The sequence below is a fragment of the Octopus sinensis genome, linkage group LG13, assembly GCF_006345805.1.
Source record: "Octopus sinensis linkage group LG13, ASM634580v1, whole genome shotgun sequence".
Lineage (NCBI taxonomy): Eukaryota > Metazoa > Mollusca > Cephalopoda > Octopoda > Octopodidae > Octopus > Octopus sinensis.
Genome location: NC_043009.1, coordinates 16648638 through 16667673, shown reverse-complemented (window position 1 = coordinate 16667673; position 19036 = coordinate 16648638). Strand labels below are relative to the sequence as shown.

General features: G+C 38.1%; 1 protein-coding gene across 1 annotated transcript in view; it reads left to right on the top strand.

Annotated features, from left to right (window-relative positions):
• Positions 1-19036, top strand: part of LOC115218469 (COMM domain-containing protein 8) — a 117822-nt gene that overhangs the window by 93846 nt on the left and 4940 nt on the right. Inside the window, exon 4 of the mRNA XM_029788303.2 lies at positions 8090-8245. Coding sequence (XP_029644163.1) covers positions 8090-8245 — 156 coding nt within the window. The remainder of the gene's footprint in view (positions 1-8089; positions 8246-19036) is intronic.

The window sequence follows — 19036 nt, the reverse complement described above, 5'->3', positions numbered from 1 at the left end:
TCTTTTTCTTACCACTTGGTGGTATTTCCATGAGAAAGTGACCGGCTGGGGCAAATCTTGTTGGATGTGGGATCGATGATGGTCTTCCTGGTTTCGTGGGAGGCAATAAGGGCCTATATTTTTCAATTATCTTGGTGATTATTTGCATTCTAAATTTCAGTGGTTTCATAGCAGAAACTGAAGTTTCCAAAGATGCTTTATACAAAACATAAGCATTCCAGATAGCCAAATCCATCAAATGAAAAAAGTACTTATTTTTTTTAAACAACACGAGTAAATTTGTGATTGCTCAAAAATGAAACGACACAAAAGAAATAAACTCGTTTGAGTGCTAAAATTAAAAGTTAATTTTGACCAAGTATACTCGTCTGGTTCTAAAAAGATACATTTGTGATACATGAGTAAACTCGGGATAATCCATTCAGGGGTTAAAGGTATTTAGATAGATAGACAAGTAGATAGAAATGGATGACAGAAAGAATGTTTGATTGATTGATTTAGTGAATGATTGTGGGTAGCTGACTGTCAAAGACATGTTGTCCTGACAAGTAGGCTTTTTTTTTTAAATAATGTTTGGGTAATAGTAGTTGTAGCAGCAGCAAGACACATTCTTTCACTGACCCAATTTTTTTTATACAAAAATCACTATCAAAGTAGGCTTGCCAAGTATTTTTTTTTTTTGTCAAAAATATCAATTGTAAATATTAGCAAACACAGTGGTGGATGTGGTGGTGGTGGTGGTATTGATAGCAGTGGTGGTGACAGTAGTGGTGGTAGCGGCAGCAGTGGTGTCTTGGCATTGGTGGGTGCTGATTGTGAAATCAAGAGACACTTTAAAAAAAAATCTGTCAAAGTCTCTGTTGAAATGGTTCCTTATATTAATGATGCTGATAATGATATATTTTTGTTTTGTTTATTAACTCTGCAATTAAAGTAGCAGAGGTAAACCAAAACACTTATTTCATTTCTCTGCAGCTGAAAAGCTTAGCATGTCTGCTAACTCTATTAGAATAATAATATTAGAAGAGTTTCAACTTTTTTATTTTATTTATTTATTTTTTCAATGTTAAGAAGTATGTAAGCAGAGATCAGTGTCATAAAGATGGTGGCAGAGATCAATACTTTGGAGAGTCATAAGCCATTTATTGATAGCTGAAGGTTTCTGATGGTGTTCCTTCACAAGCTTGGATTTTACAGCAAAAGTGACTCCATGAATTTTCCTCTCTCTTTCTTCTTTCTCTTTCCAGAAGGTCTAACCTGAACCTATCTCTTCAGTCTTTCCTTCCCCAAATAGACATGTTTCACTAAGGGCAGTGATGTCAATGTTAAGTCTCGCTAGTTCTTTGGAGACAAGAGCTGTTCTACATTCTGGTTTCTCTGTGTCTGGAGGATCAAGGAGCGTTTGCACGTTCCATGTTCCAATGGTTAGTTTAATTAATTTGTTTAATTTAATTTCTGTCGTTCAACTGCTTGAATGGGTGTCCTGCTGGATATGCCTTACCAGCCAGGATTCTGTGGTGACATCTGATTGTTAGCCCATCTTTTCTAGGTTTCTTCCCTATTCAGTGTGAGCAGGAGTGTTTCAAAATAGGCCTGCCCAGTCACAGATGTAGGACTGAGTTCTTTGTCTGAACAGATCTTCTTTTTAGTTTTGATAGGTGCCTTCACACCCACCTCCTAGATCCAGGAATTTGAACCAAGAGGGTAGCCGGTTCAGTCACCAATGCCCCAACCATGACTGAAAGGTGTGGGAGTACATGGTTACCCGTTGTCTCTAGGAGGGGGCCTCAGCACCAAGTTAAATACATATACATATACCAGCGAGCCTCCCAGCCTTTGGCCCGGTGTATGCAGTGTTGAAATGTATTCATAAGGTACATATTGGTATCTATCATAATGCACATTTTCCTTACATTAAAAGTTGTTCAAAAGTATTCAAATATTGCATAACGTAATTTTACAAATTCATTTAGAATATCTAAAAACAGAAAGTAACCATAGGTAATAATAGAGAAATGTCTTATATATAAAAATCATAAAACATTTACAGAGCTTCTGTACATACAATGTCTTTAAACTTTTTTCTTTGAAGCATATATGAAGAGTTCCTGTGGGTTTCCTAATCAGGAACAACCTAGATACAATTGACCATGTGAGAAACAGCCCTCTTCTAGATGGTGAGCAACAACCTGCTGTGTTTGACCTTGGGACTTATTAATGGTCAATGCATAACTGACTCTCACTGGGAATTGCTTGAAATGGAAGGGAACATCTGTTGGTATTAGGGGTATTCTAGGTATTAATACGATGGCTTCCTTACCAAATACAGTGAGGATTTTTGCTCCCATAATGTGAGGCTGTAGTTCAGTCACAACCATATGTGTACCATTGCACAATCTTGGTTGATCCAGGAGATAATCATTCTGAAATGCTTGCATTTCTCAGTCTTGATAGGTTATGCTGCAAGCTGAATTATGTGTATTTACACTATTTGTCTACAGCTTGTTTACGAATTTGAGCTCAGCACTGGCATATTCAAACTGGTAATAACATTGCTGAAATGAGACAGTTCTGGAAAAATGTGTGGACATACTACTACCCTTTTCCACCTCTGACATTTAGTCAAATAATACAGAGAACAGTTTGTGGTAAAAAGTTGTGTGAGAAGCAAAGAACAAAACTGGTGGCAGTCACACAGTTTTGAGCATCAGAAGTATTGACAGGGCAGGAGAGATTCTTTGCAGAAGCTCAAACACACATTGCTTGTGTGACATTATATAATCCAAGTTCACCTATTAATAGTGAAGATTGCTTTGTATCTTCAATTTCAATAACTATTTGCAGGTCTTTGTGTTTAGATAATTTCCCCAGTTATTTCAGAAACGTAGTTTTACATTCTGTGTTTCAAGCACCTATCAAGAGATACTTTGCTTTGATGGGCAATTCTTCACCTCTTTAGGGATATCTTTTCTGTTGTTATTTTTTATTGTCTGAAAGATTTGTGTGTAATATTTCTACATAAACCTTTAGAATTTAAACCAGCCATATCCAGCCCAAATATGCCACCCTGTTTTATGTTTATACTAGCCAAATCTAGTCTCTCACACCTACCCTACTATGCCATTCTAAATATAAACAATAACATATATATATATATATATATATATATATATATTATATATGTTTGTGTGTCTGTGTTTGTCCCGTCACCATCGCTTGACAACCGATGTTGGTGTGTTTATGTCCCTGTAACTCAGCAGTTCGGCAAAACAGACTGATAGAATAAGTACTAGGCTTACAAAGAATAAATCCTGGGTTTGATTTGTTCGACTAAAGGTGGTGCTCCAGCATGGCTGCAGTCAAATGACTGAAACAAATAAAAGAATAAGAACATCATCAAAATTTCAAATCTGTGACATAATAAATGATTGATTTAAAATAAATAAGCTTTGCATTTATCAGAGTAATTTGAATGCTAAAGGGTTAAATATATATATATATCTATATATTCTTTTACTCTTTTACTTGTTTCAGTCATTTGACTGCAGCCATGCTGGAGCACCGCCTTTAGTCAAACTAATCGACCCCAGGATTTATTCTTTGTAAGCCTAGTACTTATTCTATCAGTCTCTTTTGCCGAACTTCTAAGTTACAGGGACATAAACATACCAAAATCGGTTGTCAAACAATGGTGGGATGACAAACACAGACACACAAACATATACATATATATTTATATATGATTGGCTTCTTTCAGTTTCCGTCTACCAAATCTACTCACAAGGCTTTGGTTGGCCCAAAGCTATATTAGAAGACACTTGCTCAAGGTGCAACACAATGGGACTGAACCCAAAACCATATGGTTGGGAAGTAAGCTTCTTACCACACAGCCATGCCTGCATCTATATATAATGTTGTTTAATTGTTATAACTTGTTACAGTTTACATGAACACAGGAATTAGTTCATTGATCGGCTTATAATTTGTTCTCTGTTTAAACTGCCACACCTAACTTCATAGTTGAGTGTTCAGTTTTAAGAAGGGCCATCCAGCTGTAAAATAGCTATTCTGTTAAGTAAATTTTGGATATATATATACACAAGAGTGTATGTATTTAGCCCCCAAAAGCTCTGAAATGGTGCATTTTCAAGAAAAACAAATTTGATTTTTAAAAATCTTCATCCCAAAGAGAAGGTTGTCCATAAATAATAATCAAAAAATATAATTTGCTTCAAGAAATAACTCAACTTTTAGATCAACAAGTCTCCCTCTCTCTATTGTCACTATCACCCTCTCTCTCTCTCTCGCTCTATCTCTAACGCACACCTTTCCCTCCATATATTTATCACGCTCTTTAACACTCTCTTTTTGTATATGTATTACCTCTCACACATGCTGTCCCTTCCTCTCTTCATATGACATAATTGCTTTCATTTTATGAAATATAGCTATCACGCACAAAATACTTGCTTCCAAATCCTGCTCTCGGATTAGATAAAAAATTACCAAACTTGAAACTTCTGAAACATTTTTCTAAAATTTTTCTGGAATAAATGAATCATAAAATTGGATTCAGTATGAAATTGTACAACAATACAAGGTGGTCATAAAGTCACATACCATCACATACCAAATATGTGAAATTGCTAACGTTCTCCTTTTGATCTCTTTTCCACGGCAGATAATCAACAAGATGGTGGCAAGGTAATAGTGTAGTGTGAGATTTAGCACAATTAAGTAATTGGACCATTTTATTTTGAGGGCTCTGTGACAGGTGATTCGTATCTGGACATGCTTGGCAACAGGATGAAACCTCACATGCATTCACTTAGAAGGGGAAATCCTGTCTGGTTTCAGCAAGATTGGGCTCTGCCCCACCATGCATTACAAGTTTGTGATTTTCTGAATTAACATTTTCCAGGGAGATGGCTTGGGTGTCGCGGGCCAATTTTATGGGCACCATTGTCACCAGATTTAACTCCTATGGACTTTTGCTTCTGGAGCTACGTTAAATCCCTTGTGTATTGGGAAAAGATTCATGACCAAGGACATCATCCTCAAAGAATTATTGAAGTGTGTGAACAAGTCAACAGCAATGAAGAGCTATTTGAGAGGGTTCATTGCAATTTCAAATTCCGTATGAACATTTGTTTAGAGCTACATGACCAACACTTTGAACATTTGTAATGGATTACCTACTTCATCGCTAATAAAGCATACTTGATATCTCCCATGGTACGTGACTTTGTGGTCACCCTGTATGATGATGTGTTAGCAGCAGAAAATATCTCTCTTTCTCTCCATCTCTTTCATTTTTCTCACAAACTCATCCCCTCTCTCTATATATTTGTCACACTGTTGTGGAAGGCTTCCAACCGCCCCCATGTGACTAAAAGTGGACTGACACATTGCTATAAAATAAACAATTATGGAGTTGGCAAAGCAGTTCATTGGTGAGCAATAAATACTTCTTTCCCCTTGCTTTGTTAGATTTATTTATCCAACACCAGGATATAAAACACTCCCTCGCTCTCTGTATACATGTATTGCTCACACTGAGAGAGAGAATGTGTGTGTGTATGCATGTATGTTAAGAATTTCATGAGGACAAGAGTGATTTAAAAAGGGTATGGAAAAGATAATTTATTTTAATAGCATACTGTTCTGTTTGTAGATATGGTTTCTCTTATACATGCGCATGCATGCACACACATAGACTTGCTTGGTGTGGGGTGAGGGTTAAAAATTTAAATTACAAAATTTTTGTTTTGCTATTACTCATCAATGGACCACCCTTGAGTTAAACAAAACCGTTACTTCCACATCATCTTTATGTGTTTATGGGGAGAAAAATATTGAAGAGCATCAATACATGTTAGGGTGACAAAGAAACGAGGAAGGTATCAGGTGGTCATGGGCTGTACTAGAAATGGTAGCTAAATCTCCCTTAAATCACACACTTTTTCATTTGGAAATTATTTGGAAATTATAAACAGAAACAAATTACAGATCTGGACTGTCTTTAATTTAAAACTGTGATTAAAAAATGTTTCAATAATAAGCTGAAATTTTAGGATTTGTGGGGCAGGCTTAACAAAAAAATTATGAAAAATTTCTCTTGTTTTTTTAATTACTTTTCATTTTCTGTTTGAAAATAAAGGAAGTGGGGATTTTTTTAACCAACAAGGCTTCTCCCATTGTTTTTAAGTGCATAATGCAAAAAAAAAAAAAAAAATTTGGGGACAAAATCAGTCCAGGAGTGGGTGGGAATCAAGTTTAAAAAATTCATTTCAAAAAGCTTCCCCACATCATTTGCAAGGGTCTGGTGAAAAAAAATTTGAGAAATCCCTGTCAAATTGGAGAAAACCCAACTTATGTGGGCATGCTCTTCCAAACGTCCACCAAGGCATTCTATTGTGAAAATTGCCTAGCAACAACAGGATACTCAGCTTTGTGTGTGTGTGTGTGTGTGTGTGTGTGTCGAGTGTTATAATCCCAGCCACATGATACCAAGTTCAAACTTTACTATAGTCATGTTTTACCTCTGAGCAAAGTACATATCTATTCTTTAGTTACTTGAGTATTAATAAAGTATATATTTCTTTACTACCCACAAAGGGGCTAAACACAGAGGGGACAAACAAGGACAGACAAACGGATTAAGTCGATTACATCGACCCCAGTGCGTAACTGGTACTTAATTTATCGACCCCGAAAGGATGAAAGGCAAAGTCGACCTCGGCGGAATTTGAACTCGGAACGTAACGACAGACGAAATACGGCTACACATTTCGCCCGGCGTGCTAACGTTTCTGCCAGCTCGCCGCCATTATTAATAAAGTATCAATAAATTATAGCTCATCCATAACCATGCATGTCCAGTGATTACTGTCTAGTCATTCCCTTTATATTATTATTATGCAAATAAGTTTGTACCTGAACACACATCTTCATTTTAACCCTTTAGCATTCAGATTTCTTTGTCAAATGCATTACTTATTTATTCACATTGTTTTGAATTAATCACACATTATCTTATAGCTTCAACATTTCAGTAGTGTGTTTACTCTTTTATTCTTTTACTTGTTTCAGTCATTTGACTGTGGCTATGCTGGAGCACCGCCTTTAGTCGAGCAAATCGACCCCGGGACTTATTCTTTGTAAGCTCAGTACTTATTCTATCGGTCTCTTTTGCCGAACCGCTAAATGACGGGGACGTAAACACACCAGCATCGGTTGTCAAGCAATGCTAGGGGAACAAACACAGACACACAAACATATACACACACACTTATATATATATATATATATATACAACAGGCTTCTTTCAGTTTCCGTCTACCAAATCCACTCACAAGGCATTGGTCGGCCCGGGGCTATAGCAGAAGACACTTGCCCAAGATGCCACGCAGTGGGACCGAACCCAGAACCATGTGGTTGGTTAGCAAGCTACTTACCACACAGCCACTCCTGCGCCTATATATTGTATATTTTGTATATGTTTGTATATTTTTAGTATGACATTGTAGAGTAGGTGTGATAGGGTGGATCTGGTCTGTTTTAGCATTAAGCAAGTAGAGTATCTGGCCAGATTAAATGCTAACGGACTAATAAGTTGCCTAAAGTTACTAATGATGGTGGATGAAGCGAATGAATGTTGTTGAATAACAATGGAATAGATGGGTTCAGTCCTCATCCAAACTACTAAAAAAAGCCTCCATTTGCTTTATTTCACATCATGTGCTTTATTTCAGTTTATCTTAACTTATAAAATGATGTTCCAGTGCTACATCATATGTGAATGATTTAGCTGTAGGATGGGTTCATGCAGTACTTCACCCATGTTAACATAGAAAACAGCTCTGACTCAGGTTAAAAGGAGACGAAAAAGAGTAACTTTATATTGAGACTGAAACTAATATCAAAGCAAACTTTATCAACACTTTAACTGTAGAGATTTTTAGGTCTCTTCTTATTATATTTCATACTATGGGGGGGGGGGGGTGCTGACATTCCATGAAACTTGCTATTAAATGCTTTTCTGAATAATTGTATTGTTTTCTTTTTTTCTCTTAATTTTCTTTATCAGTTAGTTATGTCTAGCGATAAACTTGGTACCATACATGAACCTCTGTGTCAGCTTGACTTACAAAGCCGAGACGGGGAGGAGAATGTCAACACAACCTTGGAACTGAATAGTGGAGAATTGAAATCTTTGATAAAATCTCTAGAATCTGCAAACAAGGTAAAAGGCCTCTTTTTGTTTTACACACCCAGCCCTTTTTTTTTTATTCTGTTCTACTTTGAAAGTCTTATTCTGTTTTTGATTCATTTGATTCTATCAAGGGAACTTTGGTATTTCCAAACTCTTCTACAATGTTTATCAATTTTTCACATCTTCATGGATGTAGCTTTTTCACTTTAACAAAGCTTTTTACTGAAATTGTTTAGATCTTTCATGAAACCATTATTTTATTTCGAGTTCTTGTTTAATTGTCATACAGACATCCCCTATTCTGTTCATCATTGCCACTTCTACTTTTACCTCTATTGCTGCAATTAAAACCCATGATGGCTATTCTATATTAACAAATCAAAAGTTTGATGACCTAATTGTCTAAACAGCCCTATCATCATCATGATAATATACAGGGTGTTCCATAAAGGGCACCAAATTTGAAAGGTGAATAATCTAAATGAAATAGTATAAACATGGTTATAGTCTGCATATTTCTAATGAGTTACGTCTCCTGTTTGGATACGGAACACAATATCAGTCATATGTCTACCTGCACTGTGTCTGCATGCGTTTGTGTGCTCCTTGAAATTTCCAATAACTCTCTCAAAGATGAGTGGCCCAGTGCCTCCAGTCACATGCCTGATTTCAGCCTTGAGTTCAGGAATTGTGCATAGTTTCTTGATGTATGTCTGTAATTTCACATACCCCTATAAGAAATCACAAGGGGTAAGATCGCAGGACCTTGGTGGCCATTGCTGGACACTATGCAAGGATATCACTCATTGTGGAAATTTTTCATGGAGTAAAGCAAATGTTTGACACAAAGTGTGGCAGGTCACTCCATTCTGCTGAAACAAGAGGTTGTCAATCTCCGTATCTTCCAAGTTCACCCATAACTGAATTGATATCATGTCTCAGTAATGTTCTCCATTAATGGTAATTGCATTCCCCTCATCATTTTCGAAGAAGAACGGCCCAGGCACTCCACCTGCCCCAAAACCACACTACACAGTCACTTTCAGTGGATACATTTTACCCTCTTGCATTATTGGAGGATTTTCATTTCCCCAAATCTGGCAGTTCTGTTTGACAAATCCACTAAAGTGGAAGTGGGTCTTGTCACTGAAGATGGTTTTTTTGGCAAAATTCCGTTAGCTGCAAGTCTCTCCACAACCCAGTCAGCAAATTTCCTCCACCTCCTGTGGTTAGGTGGCTGAAGATGTTACCTAAGTTGAATTTTGTAAGGATGCATATGGAGATCTTTATGCAAAATTCAATGTAATGAAGTGGTTAGCATGCCCAACTGCTGCAAACATCGGCAAATTGATTTTCCTGGACTCAGAGTGACACTGTCTTGCACAACAGCAATCTGTTGCTCTGTCCGACAAGAATGATTCTGCCCAGGCGATTTGGCCATTGCAACTGAACCAGTTGTTTTAAACTTTGTCATTAGTCTGCGAATCGTAGACTTGTGGGGTACTTCATTTCTTCCCAAAATGGTACGAAATGTTCAAGCTGTTTGCATTGCACTTTCTCTGTTTTGGTAAAATGTCTTCGCAATGAGAATGCATTGCTCAGTTGTAAAGTGCTCCATGACACACTGCACACTATTCGGAGAAACAAACAAAAACTGTTAATCGGAGTGAAGAGAGATAGCAAACATGATAAAAACATGCCTTCTAACTTCAAGACACAAAAATGTTGCCCAATTCAAATTCAATGCTCTTTATGGAACATCCGATATGTCTGTTTTCATCTATCAACTGTTTAAGGTGATTAAGAATATTTATACAGTTGTTGTCATCATTGCTGTAAAACCAAATCAAATTTTTGGAATTTTACAATTACTCAAACAACCTTGCAGTTAACACAGCTAACATTAATTTTGTTTTCAACACTACTTTCTGACTTGAATTCTTGCTTTTAATTCCTTATATTAATTGGTGGTAATGTTTAGCAATTTATATTACTTCAATCCAAATTTAAAATAGCCTTGACCTACTTTAAAGATAAAATGTCTAATAAATATTTTGATGCTTGTTAAAACCATTTTCTGTATAACTGTAGGAAAGCTTTTAACCCTTTTGATACTAATCTGCTCAAAACTGCCCCTGGTTCTATGATATAAATTTACTGATTTAAAGTAATCTAAGTTAAAATTGTTCATCAAAATTTCATGTTAACTTGTGTTCCCAACACCAACTTAATAATGGCAAAATTGTTTTACTAAATCTTTCAGTATTTTCAAAATTAATTGAAACAAAAGCAATGTACCTCAAAAGAAATCTGAGAGTGAAAGAGTTAAATATAATAGAACATTAAAAACTTTGTATATGTGTCTAATTATGTGATGTACCAATTACTTCCCAAAAGTTTCTCGTGTTTATTAATTATTTCAAGTGAAATCAAAGAGATTTAAATTCCTTTGTAAGTTATTATACACTTGCATAGATCATACATGTACATAAATATACTTTATCATCATCATTTTAACATCCACTTTTCCATGCTTGCATTGGTCAAATGGAATAAGTTGAGGACGATTTTCTGCAGCTGAATGTTTGATAAGTGGGCTTGCTAGCTTGTTTTTGTGAGGGTATTTTATTTCAAGTTGTTGTATGATGTGATGAGGCAATGACAAGTGACTGAGACTTCTGGTGCATTGCTGTGCTTGAGAAAACACGTCATGCTTAGTGAAATTGTGGTTGTGGCCAATGCCAGTGATGCGTGACATCTTCATGTCACCAATCCTTAACTGTTTCTGTCTAAGGTAATATTTCTCCATAGTTGGACATGTTTTTGCAGAATATTGGAAAGGAAGAACACCACTTTCATGACTGACACTTGTTTACAATTATCACACGATGTCAAGTCACAGAGGCAGTGACATACACACACACACACATACACACATGACAGGTTTCTTTCAGTTTCCATCTACCAGATCCACTCATAATGGTTTGGCTGACCTGAGGCTATAATAGGGGACACTGGTCCAAGGTACCACACAGTGGCACTAATCCCAGAACCATGTGATTGGGAAACAAACTTACCACACTGTTACACCTGTGCCTGTGCATGCCACACCTAACCACTCGCATACCTATCCACATCTGTGTCTGTATGCTTTGCTTCCAAAAATGCACCTACCTATGTTTGCAAATTTCAAAATGTGCATCTCACAAGGCAAAAGAAAAATGTTGCGTAAATTGTGCAGCTGAAAGATCCAGCCTGATAAAGATGAAAGGCAGCCTCAAACTCAACACACTAATTAGTCTCTAAACAGAAATAAAACTTGGCATCAAACAGATAATAATCCAAGGAATTGCAGTAAACTAGCTTACATTTGCATCCCAAATAAAACCTCCAATAAATCACTGCCAACGGAAATAGCACCACCATCATCATTTAACATCTTTTCCGTGCTGGCATGGATGAGACGGTTTAACTGGAGATGGTAAGCTGGCAAGCTGTACCAGGCTCCACTCTGTTTTGACTTGGTTTCTACGACTGGATGCCCTTCCTAATGCCAACAACTCCACAGAGTGTACTGGGTGCCTTTCACATGTCACTGATATGAGTGCCTTTTATATGTCACCAGCATATGTACCATTCACGCATCACTGGCATTGGCCACAACCACAATTTCACTAAGCATGACGTGTCTTCTCAAGCACAGCAATGCACCAAAAGTCTCAGTCACTTGTCATTGCCTCACCACATCATACAATAACTTGAAATAATATACCCTCACAAAAACAAACTAGCAAGCCCACTTGTCAAACATTATTTTTTTTACCTTTTCAAATAAGACTGAAACACAAGTTGCATGATACACATCATTCACCTCGGCCATAATCCCTTTCTTTCATCTGATAAAACACCAAAGTCTAACTAAATATAACCCTAAATGGATTCCTAGGAATTAACTCTTGGTCTTGACGCATATAACCATAATTCAAATAGTGTTATTGTTTACGGTTGAAGTCAGGAACTAAGCTGTCTTCTGTATGAGAAAAAAATTTCAGCCTTGTTTTAGAAAGATCTTCCTGTGAAAAGATTTTATTTGCATTTTATTGTGTGAATTGCTTCCTTCTTTTGGTTTTTGAGCATTTTAAGGTCGCAAGCTGAAAGAATTGTTAGCATACTGTACAAAATGCTTAACTGGGTTTTCGTGTCTTTATATTCTGAGTTCAAATTCCACCAAGGTTGACTTTACCTTTCAACTGTATGGGATCGATGAAATAAGTACCATCAAGTACTGGGGTCAATGTAATCAGCTATCCCCCCCCCCTCAAAACTTCCGGCCTTATACCTATGATAGCAAAGGGTTTTTGAGCATCATGGCATTTAATAACCCCAAGCAGTGAGTTAGAATTCAGTGATATTATTTATTAATGATATAACTAGAGAAAGAGAGATTGGACTTGGAGAAAATGAGTGATACTTCAATATCATCCATACACATCAGTGATCTAAGTGACTCTGTAATCTGTTGATTCAGAATAGAGTTGGTCATTGCATTGATGTTGTCTTTGTTGATTTGAACCCCACAAAACCTTTGAACAAAGCCCATAGAGGATTTTCTTCAATTTTTTTTTTCATAAAGAAATTTGCATTTGAATGAGCAATGTATGGGTATAGCAGTACCCACTTCATCACATCAGTGAAGGAGATGAAGTGGATTGCTATTCCTGATTATAGTTGTATAACTTTCAAGTTAAAGAGATTACTAGAACACAAATTCTGCTCTCAGGCAGAAAATCTGTGTGCAGGAATCGGTATCTTGAAAATATGTGTGAAAACACCTACCTGTAATCAACTTATCTGGGTAGGTGAAAGTGACATGACAATAGGTAAAAATCAGTCAACAACTAATAGGTAAAAACCACATTCTCAATGTATATCAACAATTCTTAGAGTTATATTTTTATGGTTTTTATATTGAACTGGCTGTATTTCATCCAAGTCTTTACTTTCTAACAGGACTGGGAGGTTTATCTTAAGAAAATACTACAGGACTTTAAGAATTAACACACTCCAAACATTAATTCCAAAACCACTTAATGCTCAGAACCTAGACAAAAATTATAACTATTCTGAAGCCTAGCAGAATCTCGGCTAAAGAAGCATCATCTGTACTTTGCTATGTACATTCTGAAACAGTTCAAAGATTAATTCTTGGCAACATCAACTTGCACGCTTCTTTCCAACGTGTAACAAGAGTTCAGACAACTACATTCAATCTCCTTACAAGCCTTATTACAAACACTGACCACATGGCAGCTTCAACAATAAAACCTTAATACACCTAGCTTCTTTACTATCAGCATTTGACTCTATTCCCCTTCTACCCACTTATTCATTGGACAATAAACTTTGCTTGCGGAGACCTATTGAGGCAAGTGAAATCAAATCAAAATCGCTGACGTGGTTGATGACAGTACTGCACGATTGGCACTTGTGCCAGTGGAACGTTAGAAGCACATCCAAGTGTGATCATTGCCAGGGCCACAGATTGGCTTCTGTGCCGGTGGTACGTGAAAAACAATATTTGTGCGTGGTCGTTGCCAATGCCACCGTACTAGCCCCCATGCAGGTAGCATGTAAAAAACACCTTTTGAGCATGATCGGTGCCAGAACCGCCTGACTAGCCCTCATGCTGGTGGCACGTAAAAGCACCCACTACACTCTGAGTGGTTGGCGTTAGGAAGGGCATCCAGCTGTAGAAACTTTGCCAGATCAAATTGGAGCCCGGTGCAGCCTTCTGGCTCACTAGTCCTCAGTCAAACCGTCCAACCCATGCCAGTATGGAAAGCGGATGTTAAACAATGATGATGATGATGATGATGATGACCCTGAGAAACAACACAAAATACCAGGTACATTTCAGTAAATACTGTAGAATTGTATCAGTGACCAGAACACTGAAGTGTGATGAAACCGATTTGTGTAGGTGTGTGTGTGTGTGTGTGGTGGGGTACATCGCTTTTCAGTTGCGCTGCTTTCATGGATTCCCATGACTCTCTGTTGCCATCCAATTCCATTATTAAGAATTTATATTGAGAGTTTGAGTCATAGTGAAACTTTCATTAGCTGATTAAACAACCATGGACACCGCCCCTATGGATGCATTGCAGTTAACTCTCTTGATAGGGCTTGGTGATCTTGACCATTGATCTTCTAGGATTCCTCTGCTCAGCATCAATGTAAGAAGCACTGTTCACTCAGTTGAGCTCCTCCGCTACCCCTTCACAATCCACCATGCTGCAGTCCCATGACTTCACCATATCCCTGGCAGGATGGCTGAACAGGTGCAGAGAGCAGCCTGTATCTAAGTAGGACAGGTTTATCACTCTGAGGTATTTTCTAAATACCCACATATCCATTGGTAGGAAATGGAAACATTTATAGAGTAGAGAGGGCTTCCTAGTTTTTCCAAGTACTTGGCAACCATTCTTGTGCTGCTACCATGGCATAATGCCCTTGATACATCGAAAGCACTTGGCAATAGGGAAGGCATCGAGCCATTGAAAACTTAGCAAAAGTAAAGCATACAAGTGAGATGTAGTCCTCCAACCTGGACTCTAACTTAGAATAAGGACTGATTTGGTTCAGGGCAACATAGCCAACCCACAAAAGTATCGCAAATAAATCTCTCTACCTTCTGAAAGGTGACATTAATATTCTATGTATACTTACTGTAATATATTTCCGTTTTACAATCAGTGCTATAGATGGGCAGATGAACTCTCTCTCTCTCTCTCTCTCAAACACACACTTTGTTATTTTAATAATTTATTACATGCTTTAATGGTATTATTGACAGATGCTGGCTGTGACAGGTTGATAACAGTCACCAACAAACAGCTGAAGTTGACATAGTGAATGTGTATGTGAACAAAATAAACACATTCAGTGCAATTGACTGTAAGGAGCAGATGGCTTTATTTGCAAGTGTGTGTGTGTGTGTGTGATGAGGTGGGTGTGTCATATATCTGTAGATATGTATAAGTACGTATAGTATGTATAAAACCATGTAAAAACAAACAATATGTACCAATATATATATGAACACACACACGTTTATATGTATGCACACCATAAAATGTCAGGAGATATATGGGAGGTGATAACTACACAGTTCTCTAAGTCCATATCTTATGTCATATGTGTGTGTGTGAGAGAGAGACAGACAGACAGACAGAGCATGCATAGCCTAGTGGTTAGGGTGTTGCATTCACAGTCATGAGATCGTGGTTTCAATTCCTAGATCAAGTGGTGCATTGTGTTCTTGAGCAAAACACTTCACCTCACGTTGCTCTGTGATCACTTCAACATCTGACGCATGGTGCACTGTGCATCTCTTGAGGCAATGTCGATTTGATGGAGAATGTGAGCTAATGCACAGCACAGACATTTGATCGCTATCAACAAATCATTTGTGCAAGTCATTTTGCAAAAACTTAACAGTCATATGTTGCCTTCAATGGGAGAATCCATTCTTCAATGGGAGAGTCCATTACATAAATAGCAGCAGCAGCATTTTCATTTTAGAGTAGATGTCTAATGTCAACCACTTTACAGTATAGTAGACATTTTCATGGCTTTGACACTGGAGAGGTTGCCAAACAATATGGAAGATAAGAAAAGAGAAAAGACCTTAACTGAATGAAGAGTATATTTGAGAGCGAAGGAGGTAGTTTGTGTCTGGTGTTAAAAACCTAAAGTATAATAGAGGGACAAGCACAGGTGTCGCACTATAGAGGAGGTACATGGCAACCCTACATTATATAAGGGTGAGTGGGAGTAGCTAGAAAGAAACTAGAGATAGTGGTGACAAGATGTCAAAGTGAGCTCTCAAGAAGCAAGGAAGTGGGTGTAAGAGAGAATATAAATCAGAGGTGAGAAGAGGGTGGGTTATTTTATAAGGGTGTGAGAGAGGAACAGATGGTTAGAGATGGGGGTAGAGGTGAATTTGTGAGTGATGGACAAGAGTACAGTTGTGGTTGATGGGAGAAGGTTAGTGGGTTAAGTGAGCGCTAGAAGTAGCTCAGAAAGGAGGATGATATATAGTGACAGAGATGGAGGTTAGAGGTACATAAGGGTGTCTACGATGAATGGGATGGGGGTGGGCATCATTGGTAAATATGAGAAGGCATAAATAATGATAGCATATATATGTGTGTGTGTGTGTATGCATATATCATCATCATCATCATCATCGTTTAACGGCTGTTTTCCATACTGGCATAAGCTGGATGGTTTGGCTGGGGTCTGAAGAGCCAGCGGCTGCACCAGGCTCCAATCTGATCTGGCAATGTTTCTACAGTTGGATGCCCTTCCTAACACCAACCACTCCAAGAGTGTAGTAGGTGCATTTTATGTGCCACCAGCACGGGAGCCATTCAGATGGGCCTGGCATCGATCACATTCAGATAGTGCTTTTTACATACCACTGGCAGTGGGTACTGGCATCGGCCATGTTCGATGATGCATTTTGCATGCTACCGGAACGGGAGCCAGTCAGGGGGCGCTGGCCACAGCTACGATTTTGGTTTTACTTGAATCAACAGGTCTTCTCGGGCATATATCACCCGACACATCATGTGTACTCTTAAATGGGCCGGACATGCAACACTGGCATCAGCCATGGCTGCAATCTCACTTTAGTTGTCGGGTCCTCTCAATCACAGCATATCTCCAAAGGTCTCGGTCTCCTGTAATTGCCTCTGTGAGGCCCAATGTACAAAGATCATGCTTCACCATCTCATCCCATCTCTTCCACAGGTTCCTTCTACAGTTAGGGAATGGCACTTCCTCACACAGCTGTCCTCATCCATACATAGCACATGGCCATACCAGCACAGTCGTCTCTCTTGCGCTCCACATTTGATGCTGTTTATGTCCAGTTTTTCTCTCAGGTTGCTTACACTGTTGTGTATGTACACTAACATTACACATCCAGTTTCATACATACTAGCTTCATTTCTTTCAAGCCTACACATGTCCTCAGCAGTCATGGCCTATGTTTCTCTGCCGTGTAGGATGGCAGTTTGCATACATGCATCATACAGTCTACCTTTCATCCTGAGCGAGAGGCCTTTATATATATATATATATATTTATATTGAATCATCCCATAAATAATGCAGGTTTTTTCAATTGTATGAACTAAAAGTTGGAGGGGGACGGGATAAACTACTGGTGTTAACTTGCCATAAAAGCAGGTAATAATTTTACCTTGTCCTTATTCTTAGTGTAAGTTTTGAAAAGTGAAGTTGTATTCTAACAAGTTACCTTTTTCAAAGCTATAATGGAGCATATTCGGCACGTTTTGCTTTATGAGCTCAGTAAAGGCAACAACACAACAAAAAGTGCAAGGAATAATAATGCAGTGTATGGGGATCGGGCAATAAGCATAAGCCAGTGTCAATGGTAGTTCTAGTGAGCTGGAAACTACAGCCTAGCAGATGAGCTTTGTCCTGGAAGATCTGTAGAGCTCAACAAGGATGTCTTGCTAACCCTGGTGGAACAAAATCGCATCGTAACTGCTGAGGAACTAGCAGAGAAGCTTGGATTTGGTCATTTAACCATTCGACACCTACGTGCCATCAGAAAAGTCAGCAAATTGGGTCAATGGGTTCCTCACAAACTTTCCAAGTCTAATCATGTGCAGCGAGTGAATGTGTGCTCTTTACTGTCACATCTCATAAATGAACCTTTTTGGGACCAAATACTGACTGGTGATGAGAAATGCGTTCTCTATAAAAATGTCAAGTGCCAAAGAGAGTGGGTAGGGAAAGAAGAAGCACCAAAAGAAGGTCTTCAGCCATGCAAGGTGTTATCATCTGTTTGGTGGGATATGAAGGGCTTAGTCCACTTTGAACTTTTAAATCCAAACCAAACAATAAAGGAGATCTACAACGAGCAACTTGAATGGCTTAAGTCAGCAGTAGAAGAAAAACGGCCATCTTTGGTGTTCTTCCATCAGGATAATTCTCAGCCACATACAGCGAGGATGACATTTCAAAGCTGGAGCAGTTTGAATGAAAAACGATACCCCACCATATTCTGTGGACATTACCCCATCTGATTATCATTTATTTCATAGTATTGAAAATAATTTGGACAGAAAAAATATGAATTCTGTAGACGAAATCAGAACACTACTGGAGGAAAGTTTTTTTTTATTACAGACAAGTGAATTTTGGAAGAGGGACCTAGCAAGTGTACCAGATAGCTGGAAGGGCATTGTAGAAAATGAAGGAGAGTATATTTTAGATTAAAATAGAACATTGTTTATCTTAATTTTGAAAAATAAATGATGTATAAAAAAATGCATTATTTATGGGATGACCCAAGATATATATATATATATATATATATATATATATATATATATATATATATATACATATATCATCTTCATCATCATTCTTTAATGTCTGTTTTCCATGCTGGCATGGGTTGGATGGTTTGACTGAGGTCTGGAGAGCCAGCAGCTGCACCAGGCTCCAGTCTGATCTGGCAATGTTTCTACAGCTGGATGCCCTTCCTAACAACTACTGCAAGTGTGTAGTGAGTGCTTTTTACGTGCCACCAGAACGGGAGCCAGTCAGGAGGCACTGGCCACAGCTACAATTTTGGTTTTACTTGATTCAACAGGTCTTCTGAAGCATATATTACCCTTGATGCATCCTGTGATATGATCAAGGGTGCCATGTAGAAGTGCCCAAGCCATGCCATGTAAAAGCACCCAGCACACTCTCTAAAGCAGTCAGTGTTAGGAAGGGC